Here is an 18,230-nt window from a genome sequence, read left to right on the forward strand (position 1 = left end):
CAGCCCCGTGCTACTTTCTGATTCTGTGTGTGTGTGTATGTGTGTGTGTGTGTGTGTGTGTGTGTGCATGCATTTGTGTACCCACATTGTTATTCTGTGTATGTGTGTGGGTCTCTATGACATTCTGTGAACCTGTGTTGCAGGGGGTTGTGATTCCTTCTACACATGCATATTAGTATCTGGGTGAAATGATTCTGCCTTCTACGTGTTTCTGGTTACTTTGGGTTTCTCTTCTTCTGAGTGTGGAAGGTGCTATGATTTTTTTTTTTTTTTTTTTTTTTTTTTTTTTTTTTTTTTTTTTTTTTTTTTTTTTTTTTTTTTTTTTTTTTTTTTTTTGTACCTGCATATGTCTGTATGATGTGATTCTCTATACATGTGTGAGACTCTTCGATGCTGAAATTCTGGGTACAAATATGAGTCTGTGTGACGTGATTCCCCACAGTTAAGTGAACATGTGTGTGTCCCTAGATTCATGTGCAGGTGGGTGTGTCTGTTGTCATGTGCGTCACTTTCATACCCCCCCCCAAAGGATTGCACATAGGAATTTCTTTAAGGAAGAAAACCACTCTCAAGCCTTTGCACTTCCTGTTCCTTCTGCCTTACATGCCTCTCTCCCTTCCCCTCTCCCCTCACTTGGTTATCTCCTACTTGTATTTCACATCTTGGTTCAGGTACCAGCTACTCCAGGAAGCCTTCCCTCCCTGCCCCAGTTGGATAAAGTCCCCCTAAAACCCTCTTTGGAAGTCCCATCACAGCACTAGGTACTCTGCCTGACTCTGAGTATTTGTTTGGTTTATTTGTTTGTTTGTTGTTTTTTGAGGTGGAGTCTCACTCTGTAGCTCAGGCTGGAGTGCAGTGGCACGATCTCGGCTCACTGCAACCTCTGCCTCCCGGGTTCAAGCAATTCTCCTGCTTTAACCTCCCTAGTAACTGGGACTTTAGGCACACACCATCGTGCCCAGCTAATATTTTGTGTTTTTGGTAGAGACGGGGTTTTGCCATGTTGGCCAGGCTGGTCTTGAACTCCTGACCTCAAGGGATCTGCCTACCTCGTCTTCCCAAGTGCTGCAATTATAGACGTGAGCCACTGCGGCCAGCCCACTTTGAGCGTTTGTAACAGAGTGAATATAAAAGTCCTGCTCTGTGTCAGGCTGTCTGGCAAATGCTGTACTCATGTTATCAAACTCCCCTCTAATCCTATATCATGGGCATAATTATTATCCCCACTTCATAGAGGTTGAAACTGAGGCTCAGAAGAGGTGATCACTTGCCCAAGGTCACACAGTCAGGAAAGGATTTAGCTGGTCAAACCCAGAATTCAAATCCTTTATGGCAGCCTCCTTTTCCCCCAACCCAAAAACAAACAAAACAAACCCAACAAAACAAAAATTTACTAGCCCACCAAGATAGGCTCTGGCACATACAGAGGCAGTAGAGTGGGAAGTAAGGGGGCTGGGTGCAGTGGCTCACGCCTATAATCCCAGCACTTTGGGAGGCTGAGGAGGGAGGATCACAAAGTCAAGAGATCAAGACCATCCTGTCCAACATGGTGAAACCTCATCTCTACTAAAAATACAAAAATTAGCCGGGCGTGGTGGCGTGTGCCTGTAGTCCCAGCTACTCGGGAGGCTGAGGCAGGAGAACCTTGAACCCAGGAGGCGGAGGTTGCAGTGAGCTGACATCGTGCCAGTGCACTGCAGCCTGGCGACAAAGTAAGACTCCATCTCAAAAAAAAAAAANAAAAAAAAAAAAAAAAAAAAAAGTGGGAATTAAGGACACAGGAATTAGCTGGGATTCCTGATCCTGGCTCTGTCACCTTCTTATGTTGTTGTGACCTTGGTCAAATGCGTTGACCTCTGAAAGTCTGTGACTTCATCTGTAAAATGGAGATGATGCTAATATCTACCCTTTCGGGTGATTGTTGTGCTTAGGGCCAGTGGGAGAGATGGAGTTAGACTAACAAGAGATTTGGGAGTGGAATACCTTGTGCTTCCAGGAGGGGAGCCAGAGTATAGCCTTACAGGACTTAGCGCTACAAGAGGGCTTGGGAAGGACGGACAGGAAGGGTGTGTGGTGTTTGGAGGTTGCGGAAGGGGTGGAATCTGGAGATGCTGCCTGAGGTTAGACTATTCAGGGTCTTCTAATCAGGAGTTTGGGTTTTCTCCTAAGGGTACTAGCGCCGTGGAAGGCTGGGAGCGAGGGTATATCATGGTCTTATGTCTTAGAAATATCCCTCCACCGGTCGTGGTAGCTCACACCTGTAATCCTAGCACTTTGGGAGGCTGAGGCAGGCGGATAGCTTGAGGTCCGGAATTCCAGACCAGCCTAGCCAACATGTAGTAAAATACAAAAATTAGCCGGGCATGGTGGCAGGCGCCTTGTAATAGCAGCTACTTGGGAGGCTGAGGCAGGAGAATCACTTGAACCCGGGAGACAGAGGTTGCAGTGAGCCGAGGTCATGCCACAGCAGTCCAGCCTGGGCGACAGAGCGTGAGACTCTGTCGGGGGTGATGTAGGGTGGGGGGGAACCTCTAGCTGCCATGTGAAGAGTAAACGACAGAGGCAGAGTGCATGCAATCAATGCTGTGATCTCAGACAAGAGAATATGGGAAAAGACAAACAGGAGAGTTTGCCAATGCAGGATTTGGGAAGCTGAACACAGGGAGAAAGGAGATGCTGCAACACACTTATGGTCCTTGCTCAGGACTTGAAATCCAGAGTGCTTTCAGTTAAAAACTCGAAAACGCTGACCCTCTAGGTTGGATCTGTTTTGGCTTGAGAAACCACCCATTTTTCAGATGGGTAACTGAGGCCCTAGAGAGAAGGGGAAGATTTGTCCAAGGTCACACAGGTAATTGACAATAGGGCTCGACGCCCGGGGCCCGCTTCCCCTTGGGCATGGCACTGCCTTGCAAAGCAGCCACACCCGCCAGCGACATTCACAACCCACCCCCCAACCCTAGAGGACAGCGGGGAAATCCCACTTTAAGAATCGAGAAACTTTTTACAGCCTTGGAACACGGTAACTTTGGGAGCAGAGGCCACTCGGGTCTGTTTCCCCGCGCGCCCCTTCTCTCATTCGCTATTGGCTCCTACTAGGGGTACGGTCTGGGTACCCTCTGGTCACCTTGTCCTCCGCGCGCTCTATGGCGAGAGGGACCTGCGCAGGCGCGTGAAGGGCGCCTTCAGGGCCCGCGCTTTACGACACTTGTGCGGCAGCGGCAGCGGCCACCCGGCGCTCCTTCGCGACGGTTCGGCCGGGTGCCGCTGGCGGCCGTTGCCAGGGTGGGGGTCGCTTTGCGGCATGGCGATGGCGGAGGGCGAGCGGACTGAGTGTGCTGAGCCCCCCCGGGATGAACCCCCGGCTGATGGCGCTCTGAAGCGGGCAGAGGAGCTCAAGACACAGGCCAATGACTACTTCAAAGGTGCGCCCGCCAGGCAGGGAGAGTGGACAGCGGCCGAGGGGTGCCGGGCCCGCGCGGAACCATGGCAACGCGGAGCGGCAGCCTGGGCGCGGGGCAGGCACTACCAAGTGACCGGGCGTGGGGAGGCCTGGGATGGCGTTATCAAGGAGCGGCATAGGGGGCTTCGCAGAGTGATACCTAGGAGTGGCGTGCGGAGCGGGTGCTACTCAGTGGGGGGACTGAGGAGGGCGCCACCAAGTGTGGGGTGAGAGGGGGACCGAAATGAGGGCGCTACCAAACGTGAGGCCTGTAGAGGGCGCTACCAGGCAGTGACATGTGGTGGGAGAGTGAATGATGGCGCTACCGAATGGGGACCCCTAGGGTGGGTGCCGCCAAGTAGTGGGTAGAGGAGGGACAGTCCCAATAGAGAAGGCAATCGTGGGGGTGGGGAATGAATCATTAAATGGAGGGAGCAAGGAAGTAGGAGATTTGGGGTGACCCAAGGAAAAGGAATGTGATGGTGGGGGCCTTGGGAGTAGGGCTGGGGATCCCCAAGAATAGTATCACTTAGAATATTAAGAAGGAGTCAGGTGTGGGGCACCCATTCATTCATTAACTCAACAAATGTTTATTGAGTACCTGTTATGTGCCAAGGACTGTGCTTGACTCTGGGGATATAGCAGTGAATGAGATGGATGTGGCCCTGTCCTTAGCTTGCAATTTTGCAGGTGAATCAGACATGAAAAAAACATTTAAATAAGTAAAATACTTAAATTGTGATGAGTGCTTTGAAAGCAAACCAACAGGGTGTTGAGGTAGGGAATAAGGGTTGGAGGCTACTAGATAGGGGGTGGGGGAAAGCCTTTCTGAGCAGGAGGCATTTAAGCTGAAACTCACAGAGGGAGAACTGGGGAGGATGTTCAGGGTAAAGCGGACTGTGCAAAGGCCCTGGGGTGGGGAATGAAAGGACTCTGGCATGGCTGGAGCTTTGGCTAGTTACGGGGAGACTGTTAACAAGATGAGATTAGGATAGAGGCTAGATCATGCAGGGTCTCCTGAGTCATTGCAAAGACTAGTTTGGATTTTTTTTTTTTTTTTTTTTTTGAGACGTTTCACCTTTGTTGCCCAGGCTGGAGTGCAATGACACCATCTCGGCTCACTGCAACCTCTGCCTTTCAGGTTCAAGTGATTCTTCTGCCTCAGGCTCCCTAGTAGCTGGGATTGTAGATGCACACCACCACGCCCGGCTAAATTTTGTATTTTTAGTAGATACAGGGTTTCACCATGTTGGCCAGGCTGGTCTTGAACTCCTGACCTCAGGTGATTTGCCTGCCTCGGCCTCCCAAAGTGCTGGGATTACAGGCGTGAGCTCCCGTGCCCGGCCCTATAAGAGGACACATTGAGTAAGGAGATGGGCCAGTCTGGGCTGGAGAAGAATTTGGGCATGATCAAACTATGGTTGGGAATGGATGAGATCATCTAGGAAGAGGGTCTAGCAGGGGCACTTAGGACAGAACCCAAGCAGAAAAGGGGAAGGCTAAGGAGGAGCACTTAGTGAGGTGGAAAGGAAGCCAGGAAAGGTGTCAGGAAGGCTGAGAAAAGAGAGTGCTTCTAGAAGAAAGAGCTGGTGCCCTGGGTCAGATGCTGCCAAGGCAAGCACTGGCCATTGGCTTTCAGTCTGTGGATGCTGGTGGTGATGTTGACAGGAGCAGTTGTTGGGGAATGATGGGGGTGGTGGCAGCCAGGAGGGCGCTGAAGAGTGAATGGGAGGGGAGGAAGTGCAGACAGCAAATGTTAACAAGTGTTTGGAGTATTTTGGTTCTGAAGGGGAGTGGAGAAATGGGGGGGTGGTGGAAAGAAGAGAACATGCAGTGTCAGGGGAAGATGGGCTTTTTGTAGAAATGGAAGAGAGTCTGGTAGAGATGGAGAACTGATTCTGCATGAGAGAGGGGAGACTTGCAGCAGCAAAACCCTGGAGAAGGCGGGGCAGGAGGGGGAAGCGGGTGGGAAGAGTGAGGGGAGTGGAAAGGATATAGAGCCCTGGAAGAGAGCCAGGCAAAGTGTGGAGAAGTTTGATCTGGTGGCAGCAGTGAGAGGGAGTTAGGGCCAGTGAGAGATGAGGCCAGAGGCAGAGCCTTGAAAGACAGAGTGGGAAGCATGGGTGTTGTCCTGAGGGTGGTGGATGCCATGGTTCAATTAGCGTTCAGAAAAGATCCCTGGCTGCCATGCGGATACTGGATGCCAGGGTAAGACAGGAAGGAGACTAGATTGGTGGACAGGTGAGGGGTGGTGATCGCCAACCCGGCTGGTGGGACAGAAATAGCTTCAAGAAGTGTTTCAGAGAGGAATTGAGAGTGGCTGCCTGGAGAGAGGGTGGACGGTACTCCAGGCAGGAAAAAAAAAAAAAGGTGGCAAAGTCCCAAAGGCAGTCGGAGCTTGGCATGGAGGCCGTGAGTGGGGCTGCAGTGTAGGGGCTGGAGGAGGTTATGATGAGGCTGCAGGGAGCAGATTGTGAAGAGAAGAGCCATAGGGAGGAGTCAGGGCTTTCTGGGGTGGGGGTGGGGCTTCTGGGGGAGCCCTGGGAGTTTCTGAGTAGGGAAAAGAAGGTTTGTGCTTTAGGAACACTCCTCTGGAGGGGCAGGACGAGAGGCTGCGAGGTCAGGTGGAGGCTGAGGCCGGAGCCTGGGCAGGAGAGGCCAGGCCAGGGCTGGGTGGGACTGGAGGGTGAGAAGGGAGTGGCTGGATCTGAGAGATGCTCAGGAGGCTGACTTGGCTGAAGAAGTGAAATGACTGCTGAGCTTTGGGGGTTGAGTCCAGGTCGAGGCTCAGTGTCAGCTGGGTGAAGGAGTGGAAGGTAGACTTCCCTGGGATGGGAGCAGCCTGCATGGGGGTTGCTGCTGAGGTCAGGTCAGAATTCTGGGCCACAGCAGCCGCTGGGAGGAGCCCGTTGCCCCCCAGGACCTGGGATCCAGGCTCTCAGGAGTCCTGGGGCTGGGCAGCAGCCAGAGGGACCTGGCACTGAGCTGGTGGAGGAGAACGGCCCTGCTGGCCCAGGCCCCTCCCGTCTGGCAGGCAGTAGCAGGCACAGAGCCCCAGGCTCCAGGGCTTTGGGAATAACAATAAAAAGAATAATTACAGCTCACCTTAATTGAGCCTTGTGGTAGCCAGGTAAGCCATGGGGTTTAATCCTCCCCAGGGGCTGGGTGATGGCTGGGAGTGGCCCTGTTTGTTTTATAAAGGAAGCAAGGCTCAGAGAAGCAAAACCACTTGCCCAAGGTCAGAGTGTGTGAGCAGCAGGGCCCGGATATCCCCTTCCTCTACACGTGCTTGGCTCCCAAGTTCAGGTTCCTCTCAGAGGCATCCTGGCCCTGTTGAGGAGAAGAGAGGTCCCGGGATCAGAGGACTGTCCACTCAACTGTGGCTGGTTGCTCTGTAAGTTGAGGTCTATTCCAGAAGTCTTGGGGGCAGAGCCTGGTCCCCATCTCAGGTCTGATTCCAAAGGACGTGTCTCAACTCTCTTCCCCTCTCTCTGGGCCTCAGTGCCCCGCTTGTGGAAAAAGGTGGGGGTGGGAGCTTATGCTTAACCCCTAAGAGACTCCAAGTTTAAGAGCTCGTGCAGAGGAAGCAGGTCATGGTTGAGAGCTCAGGCTGCCTGAGTTCAAACCCTGTGTCTTCCTCTACCTGCTCAGTGATGCCTGGACAAATGACTTAACCTCTCTGTGCCTCTGTTTCCTCACATCTAAAATGGGGAATGTCTTGAAGCTTAAGTATGCTCCTGTTGGTAAAGCGCGTAGAATAGGGCCAGGTTATGGCATGTGGATCGAACCCTGGAGTACAGGCCCCTCCCATTTCCTCTTATTCCCTTCACTTCCTCCCTTTAGTCATTCATGCACTCACTTCTGATGGCTTCATTTGCTGCAGCCAGTTTTCTTACATGAGTTCATAAAACCCTCACAGCCATCCAGTGAGGCAGAGCTCAGAAAGAGGGGGCTGTTTGCCTGTGGCCTTGTGTTAGAGATCTGCAGAGCCGGGTGTCAGGCCCTGAGACTCCATGCTCCCCTCCCTGTACCACTCGAGTAACAGCTTCCCCGGCAGGAATGCTGGCCAGGCAGCCTCTGGACCACAGCCAGTAGGCCTGAAGGAGTCCTCGAAGGCACTGGCATTCCAGGGAGGGTCGGTCAGATCTGGGCTGCCTGGTTCTGCCCTTGCTTGTTTCTGGGAAGTCCCGGGCCCTGCCCTCCTGGGGCTCACGGCTCTGGAGGGACACACTCATTATCTAATGGCGACAATGAGAGTGGACATGGCTGGCACAGGAGAGCCCAGGGGCTGTGGCAACCCAGTCTCTAAGGCTGTGCAAGCCTTGACTCTCCTGCCTGTCAAATGGGTATGAGGGAGGAATCAAGCCTGGCTCTGCAGGTGCAGACAGGGCATTTGACCTTGAACAAGACCTCCATGGCTTGTCTGTAAAATGAGCATCAGATGGTCCTTACTCAAGTAGAGATGAGGATTCCACAGGTCAGGCTGTACAGTGCAGGGCACAGCTGTAGCTCATCTCAGATAAAATCCGACCTCTCCTCCTTGCCAGATGTCACATCCTGTCACTCCACACTTAGAACATCAATGCCCGGGCCTCGCTGTGGCTGCCCGGGCCCCAGGGATCTATCCCACCAGCCTCCCTGCCTCACCTGTCTTCCCCCTGCCTACTCCACCCAGCCACCCTAGCTCTCACTGGCCCTCAGACAAGGGTCACCCCTCTCTGGGCGTCCACCTGGCCCTGGGCCTCAGCATGTGCTCTTCCTCCTATCAAAGTGCTCTTCCCTCAGTCTGCTGCTAGTGCCCCGCTTGGGGCTGGATGGGTGGGTGGGCGAGTATGTGGAATCTGTTCATTCCTGGAGATTGTGGCCGAGAGGACAAGCCCTGAGCTAGGTTAGTTGGGACAGGCAGGAGGGGCAGGCTGAAGAGACGTCTCTGGGCTTAGCGTGGCTCTCAGCTTCCCCATCTGTGAGTGGGGAGACTGGCCGCCACCCAGCCCAGGGCCTGTCCTCGCAGGGTTGGAGCACTGCCTCATCCCTCTTTCCATCTCCACAGCCAAGGACTACGAGAACGCCATCAAGTTCTACAGCCAGGCCATCGAGCTGAACCCCAACAATGCCATCTACTATGGCAACCGCAGCTTGGCCTACCTGCGGACCGAGTGCTACGGCTACGCACTGGGAGATGCCACGCGGGCCATTGAGCTGGACAAGAAGTACATCAAGGGTTATTACCGTCGGGCTGCCAGCAACATGGCGCTGGGCAAGTTCCGGGCCGCGCTGCGAGACTACGAGACGGTGAGCTGGGGAGTGGGCCAGGCCTGGTGTCTGAGCCAGGCGGATGTCGCGGGCTGGGCTGGCAGGGGTGGGTGTGAGGGGCCGTTCACACCTCTGCTCACTACTCACTCAGCCAGCAAGTGCCCAAGGGGCATTGGCCCAGGCCACAGCTCTGCTCAGCCATCTCATACTTTGTGACCCTGGGCCAGTTACCCCGCCTCTGCGCCTTCCTTTCCACATCTGTGAAATGAGGAGAACAAGGGGTCAGCCTCAAGGGTAGCTGTGAGGAAAAGTGAGCTTCTGCTTTTCCCATGAGTAGACCAGTGCCCGGCACGGGGTTGGTGTCCTGTGATGCGTCACCTGCTGGTTATTGTCGCCGTTAGTACCAGTGCTGGACAGGAGCCACACCCCCTTCCTTCTTCTAGTGGAGCTTGTCTTTCAGGGGCAGGGAGAAGACCCACCACTGGATAGGTTAACAAGATAATTGCAGGTGACGATCTGCACTTTGCAGAAAATAGAAAGGGCATTCCAGCATGGTGGCCCTCAATGGTAATCCCAGCACTTTGGCAGGTTGGAGTGGGAGGATTGCTTGAGCTCAGGAGTTTGAGGCAAGCCTGGGCCACATAGGGAGGAGACCTCATCTCTACAAAAAATATAAAAATTAACCAAGCATGCTGGCACACACCTTTAGTCCCAGCTACTCAGGAGGCTGAGGCAAGAGGATCACTTGAGCCCAGGAGCTCAAGGCTGCAGTGAGCTGTACTCTCGCCACTGCACTCCAGCCTGGGTGACACAGTGAGACCCTGTCTCAAAAAAAAAAAAAAAGAAAAGAAAAAGTAGGAAGGGTGATACGCTGCCAGGGACAGCAGACGGGATATATGTGATATGCTGATGGGGGGGGACCTAGGGCACAGTGAGAATTCGCTAGTGCCCTCACCCACCTGATGATACTCCTGACGGCACGAGGCCCTGCAGAGTGAGCACATACCTTCACACCAGGTGTGCTCAGCACCTTCCTTCAGGGAGGCTGGCGGAATCATCGCAGGACCCTGAGAGGGGGAAACAGATTACTCCCGTTGCACAGATGAGGAAACTGAGGCCCCAAGGGGTGAAGTCACCTGCCCAGTGACCCCCACCTGGTTAGTGGCAGAGCTAGGATTTGAACCCAGGAGGCCTGGCCCTCAGGGCCTTATCTCTCCTATTTCAGAGTCCCCTTCGTGAGAAGGGGATGTGTGCTTGTCCTGTGAGGGGGGTCAGTGCAGCAGGGGCTTGGTCAGTGTGTGCCGAGTGGATTGTTATCCTGCCCCCACCCGGCACTTCCTCCTTCCGTTGCAACCATCACACTTGGAGCTGTTTCTGTCGTGTAGAGAGGGGCAACTGAGGAGCTGAGAACTGAGAGTCTGCAGTTGTTGGGGGGCTGAGAGCACAAGTCTGCCGTCGGTGGGAGCCAGCTCAGACAGCTGGACCGGCTGCTGGCCACTGGCCTGGGTGGAGGGTGGCCTTCAGGCCAGGTGAAGGCTTGAGCCAAGCATGGGGCCAGGGGACACATATCAGGATGGGGGCGGAGATGTGGTGGGGATTTGGGGTGACACCTAGGAGGGCGGGGGCAGGGGCAGCAGAGCAGAGCCATTCTTGGCCAAGCCCCTCCCTCATTGTCTCTTGGTGTCCTAATCTAGAAAATGGTGACAGGAGGAGTGGCCACCTCCTGGGTGGCTGTGGGTTGAGTAAAGGTCACTGGGGCTGCAGGGCTCCATAATGAGTAACCAAGAACAGTCGGTGTTGGATTGGGGCAGGGCTCCAGGTGGGAAGGGGCCCTGGGGAGACAGTGGGGCAGAAGAGAGGAGCCCCAAGGACAGGTTTAGGGCAGGGTCTTCGTCCTGTGTGGGGCTTCAGGAGCTTCTTTCCACATGGTAAGGAGCAAGGGCTCTTTTCAAGGCTCTGGCCCAGTCTAGGGCCCATCCCTGCATACTCCCTAAGGCTGGACTGGTTGGTTCCAGCCGTCTTGTGGGTGTGCCACGTCTGAGCTGTGTCCCAGGCCTGGCAGATGGCAGGGAGGGTTGAGGGGGTGGGGAATTCAGAGTCTTCTGAAGAACACCCAGCATCTAAATTGTCATGGCCCGTTTCCCCATAGGGGCTCTCCCAGCAGCATTGGGGCCCCCCGCATGAGCCTGAGGGCTTACCTGTCACCAGGCTATCCACATACCTACAGGCCTTCAGCCCTGCTCCCTTCTGCACAGTTCCTCAGGCTCCATGTGTCCTGGGGCAGCTCATCTTCCCAAGACTCTGCCTCCTGCTTGCCAGATGCTAGAGTTTCCTCTTAGACCAGGAGCTCGCCAGGGAAGCAGAGCAAAGACATAACCTTGGCCTTGGGTGAGGGAGCCCCTTAGCCTCAGTTTCCTCAGCTGCCGGCTCACTCTCGGCCCAGCACTGCCGGGAGCCCTTTGTGTGCCTGAATTCAAGCTGAGGCCTAGATAGGGAAAGTCCTTCCTCCAAGGTCACCCGGCAGGGAAGTGGCAGAGCTGAGACTTGAACCCCCAGTCCATGCTTGTGACTGTTCCTGGGCCACAGCCAGTTGAATGACTTTAGCACTTTTCTCCTCATTAAATAGAAAAGAAAAAACGGTTCATTGTTTGGAGGAAGTGTGTATCAGTATTGTTTTGTGAAACACTGATCAGATGTGTGTTGGGTGTGTTATAAAAATCCCTATTTTACGTGTGGGCTGCAGGCAGAGGTCTGAGATCAGCAGTGCAGGGGTTGGAGGGGCAGGCTCTGGGCTCAGGACGTCTAGGCTCACAGCCAGCCCAGATTGGATAGCAGCTGTGTGGCTTTCAGTACCTTTTCTCCCAGGCCTCAGTGTCCTTATCTGTTAAAGGAGGTGAGAATATAGGAATAACAACCAAAGTGTTTTTTCTTTCTTTCTTTCTGTTTTGAAACAGTCTCTCTCTGCTGCCCAGGCTGGAGTACAGTGGCACAAATCTCAGCTCACTGCAACTTCCACCTCCTGGGTTCAAGCGATCCTCCCACCTCAGCCTCCCGAGTACCTGGGACTACAGGTGGGCATCATCATGCCCAGCTAATTTTTGTGGAGATGGGGTTTCACCATGTTGCCCAAGCTGGTCTAAACTCCTAGGCTTAAGTGATTTGCCTACCTTGGCTCCCCAAAGGGCTCAGATTACAGGCAGGAGCCACCACACTCGGCCCCAAAGTGTTTTTTCTGTTCTCTGATTCAACAATTAACATAGAAAGTTTCTGTGACTGCTGGTCACCAAAGGGAGTGGGGATTTACCCCTACCCACAGCCAAGCAGTGGATTCTGCAGTGGACACCAGCTGGGTGTTACCTAATTAAATTAATTCTGCCTCTGTCTGTCTAGAGATAGCATTAGATTACACAAGTTGAGGACTCAGTCCCCACTCGTCCCTCTTTTCTGATGCTGATCACAAGACCTAGGTTATTTGCCAGTGATTCTGACTGACTGGATATTAATTAGGGTTCCTGTGACCCACTCCTTGGGTTCAGTTAATTTGCTAGAGAATTCCCTCAGAGAATTCAGGGAAACACGTTTACCAGTTTATTATAAAGGATGTAACAAAGGATACAGATGAGGAGATGTGCGGGTGATGTGTAGGATGGAGCGCAGGGCTTCCGCACCCTCTCCTTGTGCACCACCCTGCAGGAACCTCCATCTATTCAGAAGCTCCGTGGACCCAGTCCTTTTGAGTTTTTATGGAAGCTTCATTATATAGGCATGATTAATTATACCATTGGCCATTGGTGATCAGCTTAACACCTTCAACCCTTCTCCCCTCCCAGAGGTTGTAGGGTGAGGCTGAAACATTCCAACCTTACAGTCCCACTTTGGTCATTCCAGTGACCAGCCCCCATCCTGAAGCTACGTAGGGGTGGCTAGCCATTAGTCAACACGTGAGCAAACAAAAATATCGCTTTGGAGATTCTAAAGATTTTAGGGGTTGTGTACCAGGAAACAGGATGTGATGAATATCAAACCTATGTTTCACAGTACCACAGTCTACCCGTGCTCTTCAAACACAGTTTCCTAATACCAAAACAATATACAACTCAAAAGGTGCTACTGGCCAGTTTGTTACTAGAACTCCATTCAGTCATTAGTAATTAGTCTAGTCCATCATATTATATGATTATGTCTCCCAGGGTGAGACCAGTCAGGTCTGCAGGTTTTTCTTCAACCTTGTCAGTTTCCAAAAGCAGGCGTGATCTCAGCAAATACATAGCTTCCCCCTTTCAGGCATTAGGTGTAATTGAGGTAAGAGGCAGTGTCACCTCTTGCTCTGAGCCTCTTTCAGAGTATTAATGTAATACTTGATTTTTCTTAATTCGTAACTCATTTATTCATTTCTTTACCCTCAGTTCCTGTTCCCCTGTCTCTTCATTCACACCTGTTTTCCTAAAGGAAGAAGCTGAGGCAAAATTAATATAAGTAGAGGTTTTATTTGGGTCAAGGTTGAGGACCAGCCTGGGAGCCACTTCCACATTACCTTGGGAAATGCTCTAGAGAGCAGATAGGCTCAAGCTTTTAAAGGCAAAAGGATAAATCAGGAGAGCAGTGATTACAAAGGGTGTTTTTCAGGAATTCTCATTGGTTTACAAAAATAACATTGATTAGTACTTGGTTCTGGGTTGCTCAGTTACAGGGTGTAAGTTACGGCATCCATGTATGGCGTTGTTAGGTTGATGTGTAGCTGTTTGTGGCATCGGTCAGTCTCAAGTCCACAGAGTAAGTGGCTTTGGGGGATGAGTATTTTTCTCAAGCTAGGGAGTGAGACATGACTGCGCTCTGATTCCAGTTCCTCTCTGGGCTTGATCATTTAAAGGGGGTTTGCATTATTCAAGAAAAAGCTTCTTTTCTTTCTCATTTTTCTCTTGTAATAAAAATCTTTCTTCTTGAAAACAGTGATCAAAGTCTGAGTGTCAGGGTCCACCTCGTCGTTGGGAAGGCTCACTCCAGGACAGTCCTGTTCCATGTGGGGAGCAGGGAGGAGATGGCTCAGTGAGGAATTTTCAGTGTCCAAAAGCTGAATTAGGATGGCCTTACAGGGTGGTAACAAGAAGACCTGAATCAAGTCACTGATTTATACAGCTGCTGCTGCGCGTTGAATCATCTCCAGGCTTCAGAATACCATGATTTTCATTTTCTTGGAAGAAGCAAAACAATAAGATTAGTAATTTAAATAGTAGAAATATAATGCACATAAGGATTATAATGAAACAGAATGTATATGCCAGGATGAAAAAAAGAGCCTTTTCCAATTAGGGAGCCAACTAAAAAACATCATGAGGAAAATTAGACCCAGCTTCTGCTTTGAGTTCTTGGCGTGGCCAAGATAGAATTCAAGACTCAGTACAAATTGTAGGCAAATAATAATAACCAAAAACAATGGTCAGGGCTAGAATCTAAACACACGTGTGCTACTGTCTCCAGTCCCTCAGTTTTACCAAAGACAGATCATAGCAGGACCGCGTTTTTCTCAAAATAAGTTTTAGTGTTATACTTTATTTGTATAAAGTACAACAAGATTAGTAACTAACCATATAGACTCCTTTTACATTGACTTTCCTGGAACTTTTTAATGAGGAATTTCAGATGAGACCTTTTGTTTGTTTTTTAACAACCTTGCTCTGTCCACCCAGGCTGGAGTGTAATGGCACGATCTCAGCTTACTGCAGCCTCTACCTCGTGAGTTCAAGCAAGTCTCCTTCCTTAGCTCCTGAGTAGCTGGCATTACAGGCATGTGCCACCACACCCAGATAATTTTTGTATTTTTAGTAGAGACAGGGTTTCACCATGTTGGCCAGGCTGGTCTCAAACTCATGACCTGACATGGTCCGACCACCATGGCCTCCCAAAGTGCTGGGATTGCAGGATGAGCCACTGCTCCCGGTTCTCCCGGCCTAGATTAGACTTTTAAAAGCCTCTTGAAGCTGTGAAGCCAAACCAAAGATTCACCATCAGACTGTACAAATTAGGTGAATTTCTCTCTTCTCGAGGTCCCAAAATATCTTGAGGTTCCTAGGCCTGTCCGAAAATGACTTTTTTTTTTTTTTTTTTTTTTAAGACAGTTTCTTGCTCTGTTGCCCAGGCTAAAGTGCAGTCATGCAGTCATGGCTCACTGCAGCCTTGACTTCCTGGGACTAAGCAATACTCTCACCTCAGCCTCCGTAGTTGCTAGAACTACAGGCATGCGCCACAAAGCCCAGCTAATTTTTGTATTTTTTATAGAAACAGGGTTTCACCATGTTACCCAGGCTGGTCTCAAACTCCTGGGCTCAAGCAGTCTGCCTGCCTCAGCCTCCCAAAGTGCTGGGATTACAGTCTTGAGCCACCGCCAACCAAAGTAACATTCTTTACTTACTGAAAGGTCGGGGACCTTGTAAGGGAACTGTGTAGGTTACATACCAGACCACTATTTTTTCCATGTCATTGGGTTTGTAAAGTCAGCCCCAATCTTTGAAAGCAGTCGGGTCGTATCTGAAAATATGCTATTCCAGTCAAAGCCTTGTTGGTAAAATAACCAGTGTTTTCAGTGTGTCCTGTTACAAAAGGAAACAGATTCTTACTGTTTTCTTATGCAAACAACTATATTGCAGTAAAATAAGAATATTCATGAATAGTTTGTGAATTCTGGAGAAATTAGCTAGAGAGAAAGGTATATGTTTCAGTTTTGCTCACAAAAATATACTTTACCGGCCACGGGTGTGGTGGCTCACCCCTGTAATTCCCAGCCCTTTGGGATGCCAAGGCAGGAGAATCACTTGAGCCCGGGGGTTCAAGACCCGACTGGGTAACACAGTGAAACCCTGCCTCTATTAAAAGAAAGTTATAGTTATTATTATGTTTTTAAATAAAATAAGAAATATAACCGGGCATGGTGGCACATGCCTGTAATCCCAGCTACTCGGGAGGCTGAGGCACAAGGAGAATTGCCTGAACCCAGGAGGCGGAGGTTACAGTAAGCCAAGATTGTGCCACCACACTCCAGCCTGGGCAACACCGCACTCCAGCAGACAGTGAAATCCTGTCTCGAAAAATTAAAAAAAAAAAAAGTTTTTAATGAGTAAAATAAAAGTAAAAAGCAAAATAAAATATATGTGTATACTTTACCCAATTGTTACAAGCTGTAAATAGCTCAAAAGAAGAGAATTTTCTTAACCCTGGAAAACAAAACATAAAAAGAATCAGCACTGTTTCAAACAGAAAGCCATAAAAATCACTTCAGTCCTCCATCAGTTCTGGCCTATGAACAAGTAATTAATTTTTGTTCTACTTGATACTCTATTAAAAATCTTCATGAACCATCATCTTTTTGTTAGAGTTCTGAAAGTTTTTACCAAGTTCGATGGTATAATCCCCAAAGTTATCAGAAACCATTATTATTGTAAAACAATAATTGCCTGTATATGACGAAGGACTTAGAATAGCTATGGTTAAAGACGCAAGTGACCAGGAAATTTGGTTATTTCCACGTCATGCAGTTTAACATTACAGTCAGAATTATGGCCAGGTGCGGTGGCTCACGCCTGTAATTCCAGCACTTGGGGAGGCCAAGGTGGGCAGATCATGAGAGGTCAAGAAATTGAGACCATCCCGACCGACATGGTGAAACCCCATCTCTACTAAAAATACAGAAATTATCCAGGCATGGTGGTGCGTCCCTGTAGTCCCAACTACTCAGGAGGCTGAGGCAGGAGATTCGCTTGAACCTGGGAGGTAGAGGTTGCAGTGAGCTGAGATCGAGCCACTGTATTCCAGGATAGGTGACAGAGCGATACCCCATCTCAAAAAAAAAAAGGCGGGGCGAGGTGGCTCAAGCCTGTAATCTCAGCACTTTGGGAGGCCGAGTCGGGCAGATCACCTGAGGTCAGGAGTTCAAGACCAGCCTGGCCAACATGAAGAAACCCCTTCTCTACAAAAAATACAAAAAATTAGCTGGATGTGGTGACACGTGCCTGTAATCCCAGCTACTCAGGAGGCTGAGGTAGGAGAATCGCTTGAACCCGGGAGGTGGAGGTGGAGGTGAGCCAAGCTCGCACCATTGCACTCCAGCCTGGGCAACAAGAGCGAAACTCAGTCTCAAAAAATAGTAATAATAATGATAAAATAAATAAAACCCTTTTAAAAAAATCAGAATTATAACTGATAACATAGACCAAGACACAGTTTTGTTTTTCAGAAATCTATACAATTTTATAACATATACTAATTACATTCATACAAATACAACAAAAAAGATCAACATCATTTCCTATGTGACAATACTTCCCTTATAGTTTTTACATCCCAAATAAGCCTAACATGTTCTCTCTTGGACTTCCACGGGCCCCAGCATCAAAAGTTAGTTCGAGGTCAAAAAAGCTTAATTTTAGAATATGAAATTTGATGATTTTTTTTTTTTTTTTTTGAGACAAAGTCTCATTCTATGGCCCAGGCTGGAGTGCATTCACACAATCTTGGCTCACTGCAACCACTGCCTCCCGGGGGCAAGTGATTCTTGTGTCTCAGCTTCCGCTGGGATTATAGGCATGTGCTACCACACCCAGCTAAATTTTTTTGTATTTTTAGTAGAGATGGGGTTTTGCTCTGTTGGCCAGGCTGGTCTTGAACTCCCTGCCTCAAGTGATCTGCCTCAGCCTCCCACAGTGCTGGTATTACACATGTGAGCCACCACACCCAGCCCTGAAATTTGATTTTGTAAACCCTGCAAATGTGTCAAAGGTTTAAAACACTTAATCAAAATGGGATCACACATCACTTTGAAATAATAGTCATTTATTTAGCCTAAGTGATAATTAGAAGATTTCAAAAACCAAAACCTTTACTCTTTGGTAGAGAGGAGACTCAGTTTCCCAAACAATCAAAAGACCAAATAAAGACAGCATAAGAGCAACAGAATCTTTCTCTCCCCTCCTTTGTTTTTTCTTTTTTTTATTTTTATTTTTATTTTTGTTTTTTGTTTTGTAATTTACCCAAAGGTAAATGAAAAATCTTTTATCTCTTATTATTACTACACCAAAATATTGTTCAAAAGAGAAAGCCAAATTCTCCCTTTGCATCAGTGTATTATTTATGATAAAACTAATTTTAATAAAACCTTATAAACAAATTTATCCAATCTCAATCAGCTTTGACCCTACAAGATAAGATTTCCGTGAATCTTTTATAATCTCTTACAAATTTTTCTATTCTTTTTTCCCCCAACTTTGCATAGCTATTCAGTTTATCACATTTTTTCCCTTCTTTTATTCCTTCAAATTAATACAACCTTTAAATTACCTCTCAGCTAGATAAAATTACTTTTCCTTTAACAAAACCACATCCTCTGTCCTGTGTATAACCTTCTTTACCAAACCTACATCTTAGACACTCTGTATATAGAATTGTTTCCCTTGGTTATCATATATTAGAATTTTAACTCTTAGTAACCTTAATTCATAGCAAAAGCCTAAGAAGTAAGCATTTTTTTTTTTTTTTTTTTTTTTTT

General features: G+C 49.4%; 1 protein-coding gene and 1 long non-coding RNA gene across 2 annotated transcripts in view; one reads left to right on the plus strand and one right to left on the minus strand.

Moving 5' to 3' along the window:
• Window positions 1-2,674: 2,674 nt before the first annotated feature.
• LOC108285379 lies at window positions 2,675-3,132 on the minus strand. The gene is made up of 2 exons (XR_001817565.2): window positions 3,009-3,132; window positions 2,675-2,814 (listed from the first exon to the last, which is right to left on the minus strand). It is a non-coding gene; the product is annotated as an uncharacterized LOC108285379 (long non-coding RNA).
• A 74-nt stretch (window positions 3,133-3,206) lies between these two features.
• The window catches only part of PPP5C (protein phosphatase 5 catalytic subunit), a 39,018-nt gene continuing 23,994 nt past the window's right edge, over window positions 3,207-18,230 (plus strand). The window contains exons 1-2 of the mRNA XM_017502536.1: window positions 3,207-3,425; window positions 8,493-8,734. Coding sequence (XP_017358025.1) covers window positions 3,305-3,425; window positions 8,493-8,734 — 363 coding nt within the window. The 5' untranslated portion in view covers window positions 3,207-3,304. The remainder of the gene's footprint in view (window positions 3,426-8,492; window positions 8,735-18,230) is intronic.

Source organism: Cebus imitator, unplaced genomic scaffold (genome assembly GCF_001604975.1).
Source record: "Cebus imitator isolate Cc_AM_T3 unplaced genomic scaffold, Cebus_imitator-1.0 Scaffold296, whole genome shotgun sequence".
NCBI classification, from domain to species: Eukaryota; Metazoa; Chordata; class Mammalia; order Primates; family Cebidae; genus Cebus; species Cebus imitator.